The 22,146-nt window shown below is 32.4% G+C and overlaps 2 protein-coding genes and 10 non-coding genes across 12 annotated transcripts; 11 read left to right on the top strand and 1 right to left on the bottom strand.

The window, feature by feature from the left end:
• Positions 1 to 5,156: 5,156 nt before the first annotated feature.
• LOC129898006 (14-3-3 protein 1) lies at positions 5,157 to 9,687 on the bottom strand. The gene is made up of 4 exons (XM_055973074.1): positions 9,108 to 9,687; positions 7,214 to 7,336; positions 5,723 to 5,839; positions 5,157 to 5,351 (listed from the first exon to the last, which is right to left on the bottom strand). Exons 1-4 carry the CDS (start codon positions 9,594 to 9,596, stop codon positions 5,331 to 5,333), a joined length of 750 nt encoding a protein of 249 aa, XP_055829049.1. The 5' UTR covers positions 9,597 to 9,687; the 3' UTR covers positions 5,157 to 5,330.
• Positions 9,688 to 14,481: 4,794 nt separating this feature from the next.
• Positions 14,482 to 21,401, top strand: LOC129897990 (uncharacterized). The gene is made up of 5 exons (XM_055973073.1): positions 14,482 to 14,812; positions 15,651 to 16,432; positions 20,607 to 20,711; positions 20,809 to 20,880; positions 21,115 to 21,401. Exons 1-5 carry the CDS (start codon positions 14,689 to 14,691, stop codon positions 21,184 to 21,186), a joined length of 1,155 nt encoding a protein of 384 aa, XP_055829048.1. The 5' UTR covers positions 14,482 to 14,688; the 3' UTR covers positions 21,187 to 21,401.
• LOC129904088 (small nucleolar RNA snoR128) lies at positions 17,001 to 17,091 on the top strand. The gene has a single exon (XR_008770373.1). It is a non-coding gene; the product is annotated as a small nucleolar RNA snoR128 (small nucleolar RNA).
• On the top strand, positions 17,418 to 17,508 carry LOC129904115 (small nucleolar RNA snoR128). The gene has a single exon (XR_008770377.1). It is a non-coding gene; the product is annotated as a small nucleolar RNA snoR128 (small nucleolar RNA).
• Positions 17,596 to 17,685, top strand: LOC129904132 (small nucleolar RNA snoR128). The gene has a single exon (XR_008770382.1). It is a non-coding gene; the product is annotated as a small nucleolar RNA snoR128 (small nucleolar RNA).
• Positions 17,971 to 18,061, top strand: LOC129904109 (small nucleolar RNA snoR128). Its single transcript, XR_008770376.1, has one exon. It is a non-coding gene; the product is annotated as a small nucleolar RNA snoR128 (small nucleolar RNA).
• On the top strand, positions 18,345 to 18,435 carry LOC129904096 (small nucleolar RNA snoR128). Its single transcript, XR_008770374.1, has one exon. It is a non-coding gene; the product is annotated as a small nucleolar RNA snoR128 (small nucleolar RNA).
• On the top strand, positions 18,523 to 18,612 carry LOC129904142 (small nucleolar RNA snoR128). Its single transcript, XR_008770388.1, has one exon. It is a non-coding gene; the product is annotated as a small nucleolar RNA snoR128 (small nucleolar RNA).
• On the top strand, positions 18,701 to 18,790 carry LOC129904138 (small nucleolar RNA snoR128). The gene has a single exon (XR_008770386.1). It is a non-coding gene; the product is annotated as a small nucleolar RNA snoR128 (small nucleolar RNA).
• Positions 19,127 to 19,217, top strand: LOC129904119 (small nucleolar RNA snoR128). The gene has a single exon (XR_008770380.1). It is a non-coding gene; the product is annotated as a small nucleolar RNA snoR128 (small nucleolar RNA).
• On the top strand, positions 19,552 to 19,642 carry LOC129904147 (small nucleolar RNA snoR128). Its single transcript, XR_008770390.1, has one exon. It is a non-coding gene; the product is annotated as a small nucleolar RNA snoR128 (small nucleolar RNA).
• On the top strand, positions 19,996 to 20,083 carry LOC129904125 (small nucleolar RNA snoR128). Its single transcript, XR_008770381.1, has one exon. It is a non-coding gene; the product is annotated as a small nucleolar RNA snoR128 (small nucleolar RNA).
• Positions 21,402 to 22,146: the final 745 nt, after the last annotated feature.

The raw sequence follows: 22,146 nt of genomic DNA, 5'->3' as shown, positions 1-22,146 counted from the left end.
AAGATTGAGCTTCCGCATTATTGTCGTGGTTTATAAGTTAAATTGTTAATGTAAGTTGAAGTTTGTATCGTTGGTTCTCCCACCTAGGAGGTTAAGTGTGGGTACCACCCACGGCCTATTTTGGGTCGTGACAGTAATTGACATTTTCCAAATGTTCATGCCATAAACAATTTGACTCAAGCAAGTAAGAATGACCAGAAATATTGAGTTTGAAAAGACCATCCGTGAGATTAATCTTTTCCTACAAATATTTTGTTCTTATTTATATCAACTTTGTCAAATACAACCATTATTTAAAGTTAATACCTTGATAGTTGTCCTTTCCAAGAGGACCTTTCCATAACCTTCAATTTTAATTGTTGCAGAATTACCCATGAACATAGTCTCATCGGGTCCAATAAGAGCATATGAACCGAATGTATTTTAATAGACATGTATTTTCATGAAAGATCACAACATTTTAAGTGACACTTTTTCATAAGAGAACACAACTCTTCTGAACAAGTATGTATATATATATATATATATATATATATATATATATATATATTTAATTTGATAGTTTCATACTAGTCATATCAAATCATATACTAGTAAAAGAGAAATTCAACGACCAAAATATATACTCCAAGAATTTTGTGGGTGTAACATAATACAAGAATGTCATTAAATTTTATATCTTGTGCTTCCACATTTAAATTAGACACCAAGGCTAATTTTGTCTTTATAACATGCAAAGAACCCCTATATTTTAAATATGATCTCAATTTTTTTTCCAAGTATTTGAAAATAATTTTTCACATATTTGTTTTCTCATGCTTTCAAATGTATACTATCAAGATATATATTGACAGCAGAAACCTCTTTTAAAGATAATATTCTACAAAAAAAAATTATAGTATTTCCATTTCCTCTAACAATCTTTGCATATTGTCAAAGTTTAATTCACATATGCATCCATTGCAGGCACAAAATCATTAATTTTATGTCACTAGTATATTTTTTTTTTCTTTTGTCGAAATTAGACAGAGCACTTAGTATTGAAAATACTAACACTAAAGACTACATCTTTGTATGACTTGTTTCTACTTAACAATGAAGTTTGTATGTTCTTCAAATCGTCAACTGAATGAGCTTTGAATACTGATGGAGTTTTTATGACTTCAAATCAATTTCAAACTCAGACAGAGCAGATAACCAAGAGGTTTTAATCTCCAAAAACAAAAAATACAACACTGTTTCTAGTTAACGATGAAGTTTTTACACTCTTCAAATCGTCTACCCTTTGTATTCTTGACGAAGTTTTTATACTCTTCAAGTTAGAATATTCATTCAAACACAGTGTTTAATAAATTGGTGAAGTTTTTATATTCTTCAAATCAAATGCACAGTCTGATTTATTCGGTGAAGTTTTTATATTCTTCAAACCAAAGGAGTAGAAAATCAAAAGATATTAGTTTCCAAACATCAGACACAATCGAATTCCATACAGAGTAAAAAACTACACAAGTTTTAGTCTCCAAAACAGAATTAGAAAATCATAAGGATATGATTGTCTTTTCAAAAAAAACTTTCCTTCATTACCAAGTTTGTTGGGCTGACTTTAAATCTATGAATGGTAAATTCTATAGAGCTTCCACGTAGTCAAACCAAATAATATTTTCTTTTATGGAAAAAATTTAATATTCGATGAAGTTTTTTATATTCTTCAAATCGAATATTAAATTTTTCTTTTCTTCTTCTTTTCTGAAAAAAAATGTCTTGCTATCTACATTCTTGGATTAAGATCCTTGAAAGATGCATCAAATATTGGATGTAATACACACAAAAGTATTTCTCTACACAATTTTATCACAACTTATAATAAACCTTTGAAAATAGTTTGTGAAAACTATTAAGACAATAACATATTATTTAACTTAATCATCTTTAGTTTGACCAAGGTTATGGTAAGAAAATAAAATACTACTTTGTCGTATCAAGTCTAAGATTCCTTCATAATGTACTTACTTAGACATAGTAGAATCATATAAATACCATGACAATGACTTCTAAGATCTGTCCTGCCCCAATCCAAAAATGTCAGATACAGAAAAAAAATATTAAATTCCTTAAGATTGTTATCCCTCCTGTATTAAGGTTAGCAAACCAGAAACAATAAATATGAAAATAAAAAATAGTATCTGAGTCCACAGAATTCACTGTGTGTCCTTAAGGAGTTTAATCCCCTCACTGTACCCGAGGTTATGGATTATTTTCTTCCAAGATAAAACGGATAAACTATTAAAGAAGTAGTGGTACCTCAAACTTCAATAATTTCAGCAAACTCAAAAGCCAGCAACAAAATCACACAAAGACTCAACTTTGTTTGAAAGAAAATATATATGTAGAAGAAGGAGAAATTTGATGTTTAAAAAGGAGAGAAAAATCTTCTATTTATAGACAACAAAGGGTAGTGTGAACATGTGCTTATTGTGGCTTATCGGAATAGACACAATCCTTCTCAAAAGACACAACCTTTTAGAAAAGTCACAACTCTTTTAAAAAAGTCACAATTTTTTGAAAAAGTCACAACCTTTCATTTTCCATTCACACCTTTAAAACCCAACATGATCAACATGGATTGTGATGCAGTGGCGAGATTTTTTCACCCTTAACCAAAGAGCTCAAGTTCGAGTCTTGGATATGGAGAAATTCTATTGAGAGCGTCACTCCCAAATGGCCCCTGCAGTGCGCAATTCGAATTTAATATGAATTCCAAAGACCGGGCGAAAAACTAAAAAAAAATAAAAAAAATTGTGTGCGCCCACATACAGATATATTTGAATATATATCATTGCAAATACTACCTTAGTTAATTTTTCATCTCCTTGTTTGAGGAGTTAGTTGGAAGCATTAATTTTCACAAAATTAGAGGCGAAATAAGGATTTGAATTTATTGTTTACTAGGTTATGAATGAATTATTTATTCATATTAGATTTAATTTTTAACAGAAATATAAACTTTGGGACTATTAAATTATGTCGAATTCATAAGCAGAACGATAGCTTTGCCCCTTCTGGATATGTCAATTTCAACCGGAGGTTCTTGAAAATTAAAAAGATAACATGATTTGGGCTTTAAATAAAATGGGGATTCCTTTCCTATAAAGAAAAAATACTTAAATACACAATCTATTTTATCATATTTTCTAAAAAAAAATTATTATTTGAAAAAATTATAAAAATCTCTACTCTTTCCTATTCTCGGATACATCACTTTACGTAATGTATTGGTCCGATACATCATTTTACTTGATGTATCAGGACGTCGGATATATCATTTTATGCGATGTATCGATCGAATACACTCACTTTTTGTGAAGTATCGGTTGAATATATCACTTTCGTATGTATCAGAACGCGGATACATCACTTTACGCGATGTATTAGGAAGTTTTGGGATGTATTCGGATTCCATCAAATTTAAAGGATTTTTGTAATTTAAAAAAAAATAGAGATAGAATATAATTAGCTCTTAACACTATAGAATTTGTGTAATTTTTCCTTTTTTATAATTCTTGATAATTCCTTTACCCTTCCCGTTCTCCTTCCTCATCTCTGACGCCCTATGTAATTGATTTATTTTATTTATTATTTATTTTTATTAAAAAAAGTGGAAATAAAAAATAAAGAAGAATATATGAAAAGGACATAAATAAAAACACAATAAATTGATGGATAGAAGGGAATCCAAGCTAAGAACTTTAGTTGCAAAAGAGGACCATATTGGTCTTTAATATAGTCAAAGCTAAGTAGCAACTTTTAGAAAGCACTATCAAAATAATAAATATTTATTCATTCTTAACCAGATATTGCATGTTTGAGTTCTAGTTATAAAGTTGTCTTCGATAAAACACGTATTAATTTCATATAGCATTGCTTAACATGAATTCAAATCTCAAATAGATACCGAACAACAAGAGAAAAAGAAATGATCAAAGGATGATTAGGTGAAAGAGGAAATGTTGGATAATTTGACCATATAAATATATACTCCATACTCAATTTATATATTTCTCTTTCTATTCCTAGCATTAAATAACTATATAAAATAGTACTCACATTGAAATTTAGAATTTTATAATATCATTAATAAAGTTAGTTTAGCAAAATACATCGTCAATAAAAAAAAATTGACAAGTTATATAAAATTAATAAGGATCAAATAATATGAAACGGATGAAAGTTTCATAGTACTGTTTGCTTTAACTTTGTTGAAAGAACATAAGTCTTTCTCAACATTGACTTCAATTATTTATTTCTTTGAGAGTTTTAGTAGAAGAAACATTTATGACTTTCTTAAAATTTGTTTTTTTTTTGTTTTAATTGCCCAACCAACATTTATGCAACTGGGCCTATCTTCCTATCATTCATTCTCTCTTCTCAAACTTCCACTGGCCCACTTTGCTTACATTGTCAGTTTCCAATATCAATTACCACCCCCACCCCCACAAAAAGAAAAAAAAAATTAAAAAAGTATTTTAGTTTTAGAGAAAATAGTATTCTCCCATAAATAGTTTATAAGGAGTCCTTTTGGCACTCATTAAGGAATAATTCATATATTTTATTACGCACTTTTTCAGATTTTTTTGCTTTTTCATCAATATTCATTTGGAAATTCGATTAAGATTCGCGCAGAGAAATATATTCTTTTAACATAATGAAGCAAATTAAACTATCCCAAAAGAGCCTCACTCCATCCAAGACAATCCATACACCTTATATGTAGCTTCTTTTTCTTTGATGATAATGACAATGCTCTTATAAGAATGATATAACACGTCTAAGACACAAGATTCGAGTGATATTTTTAATATAATTAACAGGCCTTTAACTTAAAGATGACAAGATTCGAAAGTTCCTTTTATATTCTTAAACTTCATGTTCAGTCAAACTATGACATGTAAAAGATCGAACTAAGGACACAAATTAAAAGGGTGCATCACTTTGTGATTGGTTGGTGTTCAAAAATCTTCAGACTTCGAGATACTCTCAAGACAATTTCTATTTCCCATGTAGCAAAAAAAAAGGATTTTTGAAAGGTGAAACAACAGGAAAAGAAAAGAAAAGAAAAAAATTCCAAAAAAAATTTAGAAAAACAAGAGAGAGAACCAAAAGGGAAGCTAGAGAAATAAAATTAAAATCATAAGTATCAAACAGAAATTTGAACAAGATAATCATCAAAGTAAGCAGGACATATAAATTACAAAAGCTATCAGTTGCATATGTAAGATTTTACAGACTCTTTGTGACATTTGAGATCACCCTCCTGGAGGAGCAGTTTCATGTCAAGCTTCGTCCATCTGCTCCTGCATTTGCCATAACATACCAACGTCTTAACCAAAACGACTACAAAACAAGTCTGAATCAACTGGGGTGGCTTGCTTTCGTTTTGATGCATTTCATGTAACAGGCTTGTAAAGTTGTATCATCCAGAAATATGGATGTCCAATCCTTATGGATCAAGGGAAAATGTGATGGGGAGAGGAAAGGTTGCTACTGAGGGCACTCCAGGGGAGCAGATCTAGCGGAATTGGGGTGGGGGCTTGTAGCTCAGAGGATTAGAGCACGTGGTACAAACCACAATGTCACTCCTCGCCCACAATCGGACCAAATGGGGAAATATAGAACATACCATGCAATAACTCAATGAATTTCGCTAATAAAAAAAATGAAGTACCTGCATATCGGAAGTCCAGAGAGTAAGATTGTCCCTTAACAACTGCATGATAAGTGTGCTATCCTTGTAGGATTCCTCACCCAAAGTGTCCAGTTCAGCGATAGCTTCCTCAAACGCCTGTAAACAAAGCAAAAGATGTATCACGAATCAGCTGAAGAGACATGAAAGAACTAAAATAAAGTGAAACCTCTTGCTGAACTGTAAAAAGAAATTATCTATGTAGAAACGACATCTATCCGTTTTTAGGCAGTTGCTGGAAACACTAAAAAAGGCTTATGAGTGTCGAGTCTGCGTCTCAATTTCTGGTAATGTTAGACTTCAACAAGAAGTTATTTCATCTAAAAAATGGGACAAATTTATCATCATGGATTGGAGAAACCAGTTGATTCTACCTATACTCGTAACCTATATTATGGTTCTTTAAGCAAAAGAATGAATATGTGTGGCATTCATTGTTGATGTAGTACTCCTTTACCACAACCACATGGTCAAAGATATATACATTAAATTCACAGTCTTAATAGTTGCCACAAATTTGTGCATGAAATTTTCGAACTACTTTTTTTCAAACCACTTAAACAAACATCCAGAAATGTGCCTTCTTTTCAGTTTTGAGAAGTCATTTTTCCTTTTAATCAGTAAACAGCAACTAGAACACCTAATAATAAGCATCGACTTTTAGTGAGTCCCTTCACTCTCATTGTGAAATATTCACAGCCAGCCAAGATCTCATTAGTGAATGGAGCATCTAATACTCTATGCACTATATAGTTCCAGCATACTTTGGATCATTATGCATTTGCTACACTTTCACCCGAATGACCCTATCTTCAAACAGTACTCCATAAACCATAAGCTGTTCACATGCACACTTCTGCAACACAATAGAAAACACCAGAGGATCTTTGATATTTTGCACCGTAGCTATGAAACATATCATCAAACAAATCCTTATTACGATTAAGATTATTAGATCAAGGGCTGCTTCATATGTTGACCAAGTGGAGCATGAATGCACAGATATAAGGATTTGAATCCCAATCAGATCAAAGCATATACTGAACAACAACTTGGTAAGACAACCTGAGCAGATTTCTCCCAAGATAAGGATTATTTACCTCCTGGCAACAAACTTTTGTTTCATTATTTCTAACCGAAAAAGTCATGCCTCATATATTTTTAGTATCAGACTTGACCCAGAAAATAGATGAAAGAAAAAAGAGAAGTTCTGAATGTTTTAGCACATCAGAGTTAATATTTTCAGCTTCAGTGCTTTAACTGGTTCTGGTATTACAGGAATGGCATTTGTAGCCAAGATTCTAAATGGGTATTAGCAAAATATCAAATGTAAACATATACGGGAGGAAAAGCCAGGGTATAAGGTATGAGCTATCATTTTAGACTGAGGGACAGTACGACACAATGTCATTACTGGCGCTGCTGAGGGAGCAAGATGATAATAAACACACAATAGAAGGAAAACAAACTAACCTGTTTAGCCATGCTGCATGCTTTTTCGGATGCATTCAGAATTTCATAGTAGAACACTGAGAAGTTGAGAGCTAACCCAAGTCGTATCGGATGTGTTGGGGCAAGCTCCGCAAGAGCAATGTCCTGAATCACAATACAGTAGATGAATAAATAAATAACACAAGTGTAGGCCAACTTTCACTTTATGCAGGTGACAGAAATAGCTCCGCTACTCGAAAATAACACAAATCAAGAAAATTACAAATATCAGTTCATTAATGTGGGAGATGAAAGATTCATACACAGATATCCGCGTCTGTTCAACAAAGAGAGCAGCACAGGAAGGAAAGGCTGGAAAAGTTTACTTCAGATTTCAGCGAATATAACTTTGGGCCAGACACATGAAGAGATATATATGTGTATGAATCTATACTTAAATGATAAATCAAAGCAACTAAAGGAAATCTATACTTAAATGATAAGCTCCATGATTTCCTGAACCAAGCAAAATTACCCCTTTTTTACTGTCTTACAGACCCAACAGTAGAGGGTGATCTCTCCTAAAAAAATGATGATAAAGTACCTAATGGTTTTATTTTTTTTCCTCACAAATGACTGAAGAACTCTGAGAATATCTTTTTGCTTGGAAAATTCAAAAGATGAATTTGGTGCTGGAAAAATGTTCAGAAAGATCTGCTATGGAGTTAATGCTTGGAAATAATCAAATGTTGCAAGTGTGGCACTTCTATTATTGTCCACAAATTGAAGAGAAATTGAATTGGCTAAGTGGAATAGCTGATTAGAGTAATTCGCTCATCTCAATCTAAAAGAGGCAGTGGAGATATGAATCCTCTTCTGTAGGACAAAAGGAGATTGACACTAAAGTCATATCTTCAAAAAAGAGATGCAGAGGAGCCCTTTCTTCCTGGGAAATTAGGTGTTACGAAGAAAGCAGATTGATTGAAGTTTTATCATTAGAAAAGGAAAGCGATAACCCCTCTTACAGATACAGTTAGTGAGACAAAAAGATTCCAACTTCATTGCCATGAATGAAAACATAACAGTAGCTGTAGACTTTACAAATATATGCAAATGACCACCTGAGATCTATTTGTAACCCATATCTGAGATTATAAACTCAAATGGAAGAACCACATGACAGACAATTGTCCAGCTTCTTGAGCAAACCGCCAGGATTTACCACGATGCCCCAATATCAAATTAGACAGAATAGCAACAAAATAAACTAGTGAGCTCAAAAGAAGATCGAACAAATTAGAGCACTTGACTCGCAGTTTTATTCCAGCACCCGCACATCCAAAGTTATCAGTCAAATAATTTGACTAAATTCATCGACGAGTTTCAGGTTGTAATGCTGTATACTCACTAATACAGTCTCTCCACAGGGACGACTTAAGTTCACCACCGTTGACTTAGTTTCACTCCACCATAGTCAATCCTAAAGGCATAAAATTTCAACCTAGTAAAGTCTACTTCCACTTCTAAAGCTTGGAAATTTCAAGTGGTATGAAGACTAATACACTTTTCCATCAATTTAATATTCCAAATTAGAAAAATAGCACAAACTACCAATACATGCACATCCACATGACAAAAAGTCAAAATCAAACTGCTTAAAGTTTGAATCTTCAAGCTACTCGCAGACTCAATTTTCTATTCCTATTCAAAATACTAGAAGTTGAAAAAGCAATTTACTTTCAATTTTTCATTCACTAAAACACAAAGGCAATAGTAACTAAATTAACAAGTCCAGGTTTATGTAGATTAAGCTTTGCATTAAAAGCAAAAAGGACAACCGGTGCACTAAAGCTCACACACCTTAAACTAGTAAGTTCATGGTTAGTTGGCAACAATTTTACCAGTTATGCCAAGCAATAAATAATAAATACTATACCTGAGCAGCTTTGTAGGAAAGCATCGTATCCTCCGCAGCTTCCTTACGTTCATTTCCAACTTTGAATTCAGCCAAATAACGATAATAATCACCCTTCATCTTCAAATAAAACACTTTCGATTCACCAGCACAAGCTGAAGGAATCAAATACTGATCCAAAATCTTCAGAATTCCAGCACAAACATCACTAAGCTCAGATTCAACTTTAGATCTGTAATCCTTCACTAGAACCACGTGCTCGTCGTTCTTCCTACCTTCTTCCTTCTGCTCAATCGACGACACAATCCTCCACGCGGCTCGGAGTGAACCGATAACGTTCTTATACGCCACCGAAAGGAGGTTTCGCTCTTCCACGGTTAGCTCCGATGAACCCGACCCGACTACGAGCTTGTCCATGAACTTCACCATCTCCTCATATCTTTCGGCTTGCTCGGCTAGCTTCGCCAAGTACAAACACTGCTCTCGGGTTAAATTTTCAGGCAAGGCCATCGTCGGTCGCCGGGTATTTTCGCCGGAGTTTCTTTTTCTTTTTTCCTATTTGGTGTTTTGAAGCTTTTCCTTTTTTTCCGCTAACGTTTCGAAGAGAGGATTTTATAGTAGGAGGGAAGCGTTAATTTTATTTTTTTTGAAACGCCCACTCGCGAGCGTAAGTTCAATTTTGTGAACTGGCTTTGATGACGCTTTTAACGGAAGGCGTTTTTGGGTGATCTAGTAATTATTTGAAAAAAATAAGGTCGATTTATGGGTATTGCTTATTAGCTTAATCTTTAGTATTTTTGAAAAAGGTTTTGTTATTGATATATCTACTTTTACTGTAGGTAATATAGTATTTTGATTCTGTTATCAATATGTTTACTTTCATTATAGATAATGTAGTATACAGATTGTTTCGTCGAGCAACACGATGTTTGTATTGCATTCCCACAATTTTGATTTCACAATTTAGACTGTTTTCATTTTATTCATCGTTGCTATGAAAATTGCTTTTGATTTGATACCAGAAATGGTAGTTTTAGTATCGTAAAGATACATATGTATCCACGATTAAAAATTAATTCATCTATTCAGGCTGAAAAATAATATTCCATGATCATTATCAAGCTGACTGCAATCATTTTGGTTTCGTGAAGATCCAATCAAAACACTCTCTATATTGACAATAATTCAACATTCTCATGAAAAATTAATAAATATACAAAATTATAGTGACATTTCGCTCGAATAACATTGATTTTATATGAAAATGTATATATATTTATTGAGTTGATATAACTATTAAATACAAATAATTTAACTTGATAATTTAAAAAAAAACTCAATAAAACATTATAAAATTACTACCCACACCCAAAGAACATACTTTGATGAGCTTTCGAGATTTCTTTCATAGCAATTAAAGGAATACTTATCATCTGATCATTTGCTAAAAGCCATAATAATAACGAAATTGAGAAAAAAAAATATTAAATTAGTATTAATTAGTAATTGCGAAGGAATGAAAAATATACATTTGAAGAAAAAGGAGTGTGATGTGCAAGTAGGGAAGAAGCGCGTGGGAAAGAGAGTTGTTGAGGTGTGATTGGTCAATAAAATATGAGACTGAGGATAGAGCTTAAAGGTGAGAAGGATGAGAGTCAGATTCCACTACCCCTCCTTTTCTCTATTTTCTGACTTAAAAAGAAAAGAAAAAAATTCACAAATAAATAAATTGTTAAGATTTTTTTAAAAAAAGTTTTGTTCTATTCTCATAGATTTTCTATTAATGTAATAGTAGCTTCAAATTTGTCTCTGATGAATATTAAAAGGTTTGTAGGCCTTTTTTAAAATAAAAAAATATAATAGAAATATTTTATTGAGATAATTATATTTTTTCGATGAGTATATTTTTCAAGCACTTGAATTTGTTGTGGTTCTTTTAAAATAAAATGAAAAGTTTACGAATTTATATATATAAAAAAATAATCATTGGTCCATTTTGTGCTTACTTGTTTGAACTAGATTTTGTGTTGTTTTTATATTTGAAAGGATAAAATACAAAATTTGAAGTTTGTGAATTCTAATATTTTTAAGCTACTAGATTTTAAATACCAACTATTTGCAATTCACATTTGAAAACAAGATGCACTTCTATATTCCTTCTTTCTATATTCCTATCCTCTGTTCTCATTTATTCATTAAATGTACACTTAATTCAAATATTTGATAAGATTCAAAGAAGGGATGAGTCATTGATACGATAAAATAAAAAGAAATTGTAATTGTCGTGGGATAACATGAATTTTTTAATGTCAAAACCTGTCTTTAAGCAAGAAGGGGGGAAGGGGGGCACTGGTGCATTCAAGAGGGGCCAAGATTTCTTTCCAAAATGTGACAGAAATCGATTTTTGCTTTTACAAGATATAACTCAATGAATTTTTGAGATAAATATAAAATTCAAATCAAAATTATTGAGTTTGGCTAAACTCGTACTCAACACTCTAACTCGTAAATAATTTTTCCTCCTTACTAGTTCCTATAGTAAATTTATTTGATAAACTACTTTTAAATTCTTATTTTATAATTATTGATAATGTTACTGAAATTCTTAAATCAACATTTCAAAAATAAAAAAGAAGAAGAAGATGGTATCAAACATCGTTGTCTAACCAATTGCTAGAATACATGCACATGTTAGAGAATTTTGAACTTTATACTTAAATAAATATGCACAATTTTTGTTAACACGTCAATTTTAGCTGATAAAATAATCACAAAATAGACAATAATATATAAAGCATACATAATTTAAAATGTCAACACATACACACAAGGAGATAGCCTAAATTGCAAATAACCTCAAACCAAAAATCTATAATTTCTAACTTGAACTAGAAATCTCGTATTCTTCATTTTTTTTATTTTTTTTATTTATATTTGTCAATGGGGTTTCATAGATGGTTAAAAGATTCAAAATAAATAGTATAAAACACCTATAGAAAAAAAAAAATGAAAACTAGTTATAACATATCACATGACTAATGAGTTGTATCAAATTCATCATTTGTTGTTTCCTTGTTGGAATTTCTGATGTTTTGTCTGTTTTTCACAATTATCAGGTTTGTGTTGTTGAAGCATAAGACATGCATTTCCATTTTAGTTCAGAGTTTACACATGTTCATGTTTAATAAATAAGTTATATGTTTTATGTAGCAAAAGAAAATTTATATTTCCTTTTTTATTTATTTTTATAATCATCGTGTTTCAGTATTTTTGAGTAAATTTTATGGGATATTTATCATCTCCTACAATAACAAGTATCGAGTTAATTTGACCGCGAAGAATATGACAAATGAAAAAAAATAAACTTAGTTTTTGCTTAGCCTCTACCGAAATTTAAATCTGAGATCTCATAGTTTTTTTGACTTACTTCATAAGACTGATAAGTCACACCTTTGAATGTACCATCAATACAAATGCATAAATTTATATATCAAGTTAAATTTGTTTTTCCTCCCAATATTCAATATATTCATATTGTGTCATGTTAAATTTAAATTCGCATTGAAAATTCTATCAGACAAAATGAAGTTAATTATAGCTAATGTTGTAAGTGGATTTGATGACAAAAAGACAAAGCTGAGTCAGCACATATTTAAGCAGGCACGTGAGTATGCACGTGGACGTGGCTTTTTTGAATCTCAAATTTGAGACAAAAGATGATGATGAAGGAAATCTTAAAAAAAAAAAAAACTTCAAATTTTATGATATTTAAATGAAAAATAATGGTTCAATTAGATTCTTTTACCTATATGTCACATAAAATCCTATGTTAAATGATATCAGTATAAATTAGCCCGACTTATAAGCGAAAGTAAAAATATTAGTTTGACAAGTTATTATTTTTTCCATACCAAATTTATCTTATTTTATTATATTGCATACAAAGAATGGTATAAGCTATTTGAAGAGGGCGCAATAGTTTATTGATCAACCTTTTAACTCACACATCTATTTAAAAGCAAATGTAATTTGTTGGTTTCACTTAAATGCTCCAATATTTCAACAACGATAGTACGAGTGTGTAGTTATGCCAAAAAACAAGGGGCCTAAGTGATATGTTGAAAGGCATTTTTTTTTTTAAATGTGTAATTACTTCGATTCAATTTTAGGCAAAATCACATGAATTTCAATTATATGAAATGTCAAACAGTGTACCTAAAGTTAGGGTTCGTCAAAATTAAATTTAGACAATGTATATATCTGAAGTGATATATGTGAAGTAAAAAAAAATTAAAAAAAGTGAATACAAGTTAATGGTTGTGTCAAAATTGACTACCTCATGAAACCCAATTGCATCATAGGTATTTGGAAAAAGGTTCTTCGTATACTTACACTTACAGTAACCTTTTTTTTTTCCGTCCAATGTTTGAAACCCGTGGAGTCCCGATTAAATTTGGATTGTGCACTGCAAGACATATTCGGGAGTGACACTCTCAACATGATTTTTTTCATTCTCACACTTCGAACCTGAAACTTCTGATTAAAGGTGAAACAGTCTCATCACTACACTACAACCCATATTGGTTGTATACTTATAATAACTATTGGTTGTATACTTATAATAACTATCGTTACTTCTTTTTTGATTTTTATAGTTTATGTTATTACATGGATTATATCTATTTACACAAATACCTTGATAACTTATACTCGTTAATACATAAGAAATCCAATAAATATATCTTGCATTGGTACGAAAAATAAATTTTCAATAGTTGAAATTAAGGATTCATACGAGAAAACATTGAGTCTCTAGTATTTTTTAGTAAAGCATCAATATCAAAACAACATATCTAATTTAATTCCACAAAACAACAAAAATAACAACACATTCACACCTTGCTTGGATGGTTGTTATTGTATTGTGTTGTATTATATTTGTATTGTTAGTTTTAAAAAAATATATGTTTTGTTTGTTATTTAAAATTTATTATATCGTATCATTTAAATACATCATTAGAACGACAAAAAATCTCATTTTGTGTAACTCTATCCCATTTAAATCTAACATACCTTTTTATAGTAACTCTATTTCATACTATGTAAGTTTATCATTCAAATTATTAATATGTAACGTTATGTAACGATAAAGAACGATATAATCTATCCAAATATCATATTTATTAAATCATTACCAATACAATATAATTCGATACATCCAAACAAAGTGATAGGTCCATAATAAAAGATATGATATACATGGATGAACAAACTATTTCCAAGAAACCTTCTACACAAAAACAAAAAAACCATGAATAAGATTTGGTGGTCCTAAGTTCAAAGGCCCAACTCAACTAATATAATAGAATTAAAGATATTTTATTGCCTTAGCACTTTGTGTTTCACTCATTTTTCTCCACCTGCTTCACATTCCAAGATTTTGTTGAGCCCAGTAACACCACCACCACACCTAAAAGCTAAAACCCTAGCCTCTTCTCCTCCTCTTCTTCTTCACCTATATAAACCTCAATTAATTTAACCTTCTGCGTAACCCCTCAGTTTTTTTTTAGGGTTAAACAGCATTAGTAGCTGGAAAAAAACAATGGAGCTTTGTATACCTCAAACCTTCTCGAATCTTCCAAACTACAAGCTTATTAATCGAGCTCATCTCCAATGGAGACCCTCTCTCTTACTCAAAAAACCCCCAAAATCTCGATTCAATTCAGGTTGGTACAAATTGTGCGATATTCCTAGCTATTTGTGTGTAAAAATCTGTTTTTTTTGGTTCTTCTTTATGTTCAGCATTTTACTTTTTTATTTGAAGAATTCACCTAAATAGCGTCTACCCATTGATTAATTAAACTAAAAATAGCCGAAGGATGTATAATCCACGTGTAATATGTGTATGATCGTGTATAATCTTTGTATGTTCTATGTGTACGGGCTAGAAAAAGTAAATAGCGAATCTGCATTATGACTATTTGTGTAAAGATGTCTTTTTTACTTCTTGTTTTTGAGGTTCTTTATCCCTGTGTTTTTATCCATTTCATTGATTTCTAGAAGTCCCTTGTTTTTATTTTATTTTATTATATTGTGTTGAAGTTAAATAATTTTTTGCTGCTTGGTGCTCAAATGCAAACGAGGACCAATGCAAAATAGCTTTTTAAGTTCGTTATACCTGATACACTTGAACTATGCCAATGCAAAAAAAAAGCCCGACTACATAGTTAATATTTTCGTAATTTGTTTTTTGTAAGTACTATGTTTAATGGGCTCATAAATGTTTTGGGTTTTTGTTTTCTGGGTTAATGACAAGATTCAATATTTAGACTAACTGTGAAAATAACAATTAAAATATGGCTTTTTGTTAAGAGCTGCTCGGATTTGTCGTTATGTAGAGGCTGCTAAGTTTTGGTAATTTGTCTGAGAGCTCCAATAGCGACTTTAGAAAAGAAAGTTTAGTTTTTTGGCGTTGGTTTTGTTGAATTGTTCGACACTGAGATTGGATAATGGAGGTGGAAGAGTGATTGTTTGCCATATTATGGTTTTCCATTTGTATTTCAGGATTATTTTACCATAGAGGCTCAGCTATAAGAGCAAAATCAGAGACAGAGGCTTATGAGTTATATGTACCTCCTGCGGTTGAAGAGAAAGACAATGGCACTGTTGGATCAAAATCAGAGACAGAGGCTTATGAGTTATATGTACCTCCTACGGTTGAAGAAAAAGATGATGGAGCTGTGAAGAATGAAGCATCAGTAGAGGATTCTAGGAATGACAAAGACACGGATGCTTATGCGTCTTTGACATATGAACCTCCTGATGGAACTGTTCAGAATGAAGCACCAATTGAAGACTCTAGTAAAGACAAAGAGGCGGATGCTTATGCGTCTTTGACATATGAACCTCCTAAAATTGAAGAGAAAGATGATGGAGCTGTTCAGAATGGAGCACCAATAGAAGATTCTAGGAATGACAAAGAGACGGATGCTTATGCAGCTTTGATATATGAACCTCCTAAAGTTGAAGAGAAAGACGATGGAGCTGTTCAGGATGAAGCACCGATAGAAGATACTAGTAAAGACAAAGAGACGGATGCTTATGCATCTTTGAACTATGAACCTCCTAAAGTTGAAGAGAAAGATGATGCAGCTGTTCAGAATGAAGCACCAATTGACGATTCTAGTAAAGACAAAGAGACAGATGCTTATGCGTCCTTGTCATATGAACCTCCCAAAGTTGAAGAGAGAGACGATGGGGCTGTTCAAGCTGAAGCACCAATAGAAGATTCTGCTTTGGATTTTGAATCGCAATTGTCCAAGTTCTTTGACACGCTAAATATTAAGGTATGTTCCATCTTCTTGTAGTTTGTTGTCTCAGTAAGACTTGCTGAAATCACAATTTGCTGTGAATATTGGCCCTTTGATTAGTCATTCTGGTGTACCAAGTAGTATACATTTAATGGTCTGTCTGTACAGCAAACACCATATCATAAGGCCCAAAGAATAGGAACAAAGAGATTAAAATTGCAATATCTGGAGAGGGAAAATGATCCATATGGTGAAATGTTATCCCCCAAAAAATATCCATTCAGAGAAAAAGTAAACATAGGTATACGTTTTTGGACATTGTTTCCAACAAATCAAAGTATTAAGGAAGTTAATCAAGACATTTTTAATTCCTTGAACAACACAGATTCATTGTCAAGACAGCTAGCAAGGTCACAAATACAGGGATTAAGTTCATATTATAAAGTATAGGCTCTGCAGTTTAAGAAGATCTCTTATATACAATAATGACTACTATGCCTCCATCCAAAGCAAGTCGGGGTCACCTTTTTCTTACATGTGCTAGCAAAATACTTGATTTGTCTCTCTTTCTTGCTGGTGGTTCTTTTTATTGTCAAAAGCCTGACTGCTGTGATGAGACTCAGAACTTGTTGAAAGTTTGACACCTTGATGAAACCGTCAACAATAATGTTGACCCTGAGCGGTTACCTGAGCAGTCATATTTTGAAATGCTTGTGAAATACATGTTTAACTGCAGTGCACCTTTCAACAAATAGTAGTCTAAATTTGGTGTTTTTATAATATTGAAATAGCCGAAAAGGAGACATAGGATACAAATAAATGACGCAACCATCTGGAATGAGGCGTTCTTGATTCGTTGATTGATTTTCTTCTCAACTACTTGATATCAAAGCCACCAAAGTTCATTCACCACAATCAGCATTTTGTAAATTCTTATCGCGTAATCTCTCACATGTACTAGAAAAACACACTTAATTTTTCTCTTTTGTTTATTGGTGTTTTAAGATGTTGAAAAAGTCGTCTGCTGTGATGATACTCAGAACTTGTTGAAAGTTTGACACCTTGATGAAACCATCAACAGTAATGTTGACCCTGAGCGGTTACCTGAGCAGTCCTATTTTATTACTTCCTTATTTAATCTTCATTTTGAAATGCTTGTGAAATACATGTTTAACTGCAATGCACCTTTCAGCAAAAGTAGTCTGTGATGATACTCAGAACTTTTTGAAAGTTTGATGCCTTGATGAAACTGTCAACAGTAATGTTGACCCTGAGCGGTTACCTGAGCAGTCCTATTTTATTACTTCCTTATTTAATCTTCATTTTGAAATGCTTGTGAAATACATGTTTAACTGCAATGCACCTTTCAACAAGTAGTAGTCTAAATTTGGTGATCTTTTAAATATTGAAATAGCTGGAAAGGAGACATAGGATACACATAACTGACACAACCATCTGGAATGAGGCATTGTTGATTTTGTAAATTCTTATCCTGTAATCTCTTACATAACTAGAAAACACACTTAATTTTTCTCTTTTGTTCATTGATGTTTTTAAGATGTTGAAAAAGTCGTCTGTTGTGATGATATTCAGAACTTTTTGAAAGTTTGATACCTTGATGAAACCGTCAACAGTAATGTTGACCCTGAGCGGTTACCTGAGCAGTCCTATTTTATTACTTCTTTATTTAATCTTCATTTTGAAATGCTTGTGAAATACATGTTTAACTGCAATGCACCTTTCAACAAGTAGTAGTCTAATTTGGTGATCTTTTAAATATTGAAATAGCTGGAAAGGAGACATAGGATACACATAACTGACACAACCATCTGGAATGAGGCATTGTTGATTTTGTAAATTCTTATCCTGTAATCTCTTACATAACTAGAAAACACACTTAATTTTTCTCATTTGTTCATTGATGTTTTTAAGATGTTGAAAAAGTCGTCTGCTGTGATGATATTCAGAACTTTTTGAAAGTTTGATACCTTGATGAAACCGTCAACAGTAATGTTGACCCTGAGCGGTTACCTGAGCAGTCCTATTTTATTACTTCCTTATTTAATCTTCATTTTGAAATGCTTGTGAAATACAAGTTTAACTGCAATACACCTTTCAGCAAAAGTAGTCTGTGATGACACTCAGAACTTTTTGAAAGTTTGATGCCTTGATGAAACCGTCAACAGTAATGTTGACCCTGAGCGGTTACCTGAGCAGTCCTATTTTATTACTTCCTTATTTAATCTTCATTTTGAAATGCTTGTGAAATACAAGTTTAACTGCAATACACCTTTCAGCAAAAGTAGTCTGTGATGACACTCAGAACTTTTTGAAAGTTTGATGCCTTGATGAAACTGTCAACAGTAATGTTGACCCTGAGCGGTTACCTGAGCAGTCCTATTTTATTACTTCCTTATTTAATCTTCATTTTGAAATGCTTGTGAACTACATGTTTAACTGCAATGCACCTTTCAACAAAAGTAGTCTAAGTTTGGTGATTTTTGAAGGAGACATAGGATACAAATAACTGACACAACCATCTGGAATGAGGCGTTGTTGATTCGTTGATTAATTTTCTTCTCAACTACTTGATATCAAAGTCACCTAAGTTCATTCAGCACTATCAGCATTTTGTTGTTTCTTATCCCTTGATGTGTTACATATACTAGAAAAACAGACAATTTTTCTCTTTTGTCCTATTGGTGTTTTTAAGAATGTTGAAAAAGTTGTCTGCTGTGATGATACCCAGAACTTGTTGAAAGTTTGACACCTTGATGAAGCTGTCAACAGTAATGTTGACCCTGAGCGGTTACCTGAGCAGTCATATTTTATTACTTCCTTATCTAATCTTCATTTTGAAATGCTTGTGAAATACATGTTCAATTGCAACCCATGTTTCAATAAATAAGTCTGTCTTTGATGAATCCTTTGAATATTGAAAGCACAGATGGATATAGAAGATTTATATAAAGGACCCCTACTAATTTTGAATTGACTTGTTGACTTTCTTCTCTATAATCTAAAATCAAAGCACCTAAGCTCCTTAAGCTCAATCGTTCTGCAGTCTATTGATTCTTATTCCCCTTCTTTCTAACCTATTCAGTAAAAACACATAATTTGGCTCTCTTCTTGGTTAATGATGCTTTTGTACTAGACTGCTGTGATGAGACTCAGAATTTGTCGCAAGTTTTTATACTTGGTGAAACCGTCAACAGCAGTGTTGATCCTGAGCGGTTACGTGTGAAGTCATATCTTAATCACTTTTTCTTCTATTCTTCATTTTATAAAGCTTGTGAAACATGTCCAATTGCAAGATATGTTTTAACAAAATACATATGGTTTCTGATGGATCCAAATGGTTTTGCTGTTGAAATTCTGGTTGAGGTATTTCTCGCTTCACTAGTTCACCCCTTAACACTCTTCATGACCATTTTCTTGTGAGGGTCATCATGCAAAATGGCAGAAATGCAAGGTAAGGCTGCGTACAATAGATCCTTTTGGTCGGGCCCTACCCCGAATCCTGCGCATAGCGGGAGCTTAAGTGCACCGGGCTGCCCTTTTTATTCCTCGTTAGTTGTAACATTTCGTATTAAATCTGGTTGCTGTGATGAAAATTCAGCTTTCGAAAGTCGCAAGGCTTGAAGATGCATCGGCAATCATGTCGATTCTGAGCGGTTACCTGAGCAACCTCACCTTCCTTGCTATTCTTTAAGTATCATACCGTCCTTCATTCCTCTTCTCATAATTCTCCATTTCTCTGCGATATGTGATATGGTTGTGGCTCATTGAAGTATGCATTGCTCTTTTTTAAATCATGCAATGTACTTGGTGCATTAGTACTTTCTAGTTTTTGGAGATAGGTGACAGATTTTCTTGTGTTTTCAACTTTGTTTGTGGATGGCCCCCTTAGTGCTTGCTTTAGGACTTAGGAGGGAGGCTAACAAAAGATTTGGTGAATTTAGCTTTAGCTGTAGCTGAACTTGTTGACATCGAAATGTAACTGATATGGATTTTTTTGTAGCTTAAACGTATAATTGCCCACAAGCTACTTGTATATGATACCCATCTTGTATTAACTTGTAAAATTTGAAGAAGCTAACCGTCATTGCTACCATTTCATTTTCTCATACTGATGGTTGTAAATTTGGTAGCCTTGTCTACATCTGAGATTCCCTTCTAATTGTTGACACAAAGATTTCCTACTTTACAGTATGATCCTGAAGATTCCTCTTCACTTATCCTATTTGGTGGTGCTGCTCTCACTGCTCTTTGGTTGACAACTTCAATTGTTGGAGCCATTGATTCTGTTCCTCTGGTTCGTACTTTCCTCTCTATCAAGATCGACCTTTTTGTTATTTTTTAAAAATATGTTTTCCTCGTTGCTGACTTTTCTGTATTGTATAATTTTTCAGTTTCCTAAATTACTGGAATTGGTGGGTCTTGGCTACACTCTCTGGTTCACTGCCCGTTATCTACTTTTCAAGGTAATGGCTGCACTATCAATTCCTAAAAGACGAATCAGAGTTTTTGAAATTCTTCTTTCAGTGAGCTCATTGACATGTTTCAGCAACATGTCAATGCAACTCATTATCAACCCATGCATTCTGTACATTGTAGTGGAACAATTCCTCTGATTGATTCATCTTTTAGGAATTATCTCGAGAAACTTTAACGTTTATATATCATTCTAACTCTTTGAAATGTTATTGTATCTGCAGAAGAATAGAGATGAGTTTGCTGCTAAAATTGAAGAGCTTAAGCAGGCGGTATTAGGTTCTAGAGATGATTAATTTACTTGGAGAGAACATGTGTTCCTTCTAGTTTTGTGCAAGGAGCTGTATCTTATAGTAGAAGAGATCTATCCATAGCCAAGTCAATGGACAAGTCTTTCACGCCGATGTGAATAATAGAAATTTGTGTATATGCTTTTGTTTTCTCAAACTCGCGACCTATAAATCATATGAAAATAACTTTATCGTTGTTTACTAGATGTTAATGTGAACAACCTATTGTAATATGAATATCAATGACTGATTCTACGATTCAAACATGTAGCTTATATATCACAACAAAAACAATTATAATGTTGCCCCTCAGAATAATGTAATGTACATATTTAATTGCACTATATTAACAGTTCAAAAGCAAATAACTGTTGGTCAACAGCATTTACTAATTTCTCAACTGATTCATTAAATTCCCAACTAAAGATGACTGTAAATAACTTCATTAATACTAAGGTAAATATTTATAAGCTCAATTTTTTGCACTTAATGTTCATTTGACCTTTTCAATGCCTTGAATACAAAAACCAATATTAATACCAATAATTTGGAATGTTGATTTTTCTAAAACACTTATTTTCCATTCCAAAATAAAATAACTTGTCATGTTTTGCTTAGCATATGACAAATACATATTATGCCACTCATTCTTGCAAATGCAAAGAGAAGATGCAAGTAAAGTATAAATGAAAACATTAGTCCAAAAAGAAGAAACTTTAATACTCCAAAAGGAATCTAAAATTTAGGTCTTTCCAAATCACATAACATTTAATAATTATTATTCCCTTTTTTGAAATGATTTCCTTAGTCAATAAGGTAAAGCACCGAATACTCTAATAGTCTGTCCCATTCATACATTCTCTCACCTATTTGTCCTCTTAAAAAGAATAAAAAAGTAAAAATCAAAATGCTAGAGCGAGATAAGGTCGAGGGAATTCACCTAAATAATTTTTGGCGAAAAATGAT

This window comes from Solanum dulcamara, chromosome 1 (genome assembly GCF_947179165.1).
Source record: "Solanum dulcamara chromosome 1, daSolDulc1.2, whole genome shotgun sequence".
In the NCBI taxonomy this organism is placed as follows: Eukaryota; Viridiplantae; Streptophyta; class Magnoliopsida; order Solanales; family Solanaceae; genus Solanum; species Solanum dulcamara.
Note: the sequence above shows the minus strand (reverse complement) of the source record. Positions and strands in the feature narration are given on the sequence as shown.

Bases quoted from the DNA above. Each gene is read 5' to 3' on its own strand.
- LOC129898006 (XM_055973074.1), bottom strand. From the start codon at position 9,596: ATGGCCTTGCCTGAAAATTTAACCCGAGAGCAGTGTTTGTACTTGGCG. The intron at 7,337-9,107 runs GTATAGTATTTA...ATTGTGATTCAG, and splicing joins TTTCCTACAAAGCTGCTCAG to GACATTGCTCTTGCGGAGCT. The intron at 5,840-7,213 runs GTTAGTTTGTTT...CTTTGTTTACAG, and splicing joins CATGCAGCATGGCTAAACAG to GCGTTTGAGGAAGCTATCGC.
- LOC129897990 (XM_055973073.1), top strand. From the start codon at position 14,689: ATGGAGCTTTGTATACCTCAAACCTTCTCGAATCTTCCAAACTACAAG. The intron at 14,813-15,650 runs GTTGGTACAAAT...TTTGTATTTCAG, and splicing joins AAAATCTCGATTCAATTCAG to GATTATTTTACCATAGAGGC. The intron at 20,881-21,114 runs GTAATGGCTGCA...TTGTATCTGCAG, and splicing joins CCCGTTATCTACTTTTCAAG to AAGAATAGAGATGAGTTTGC.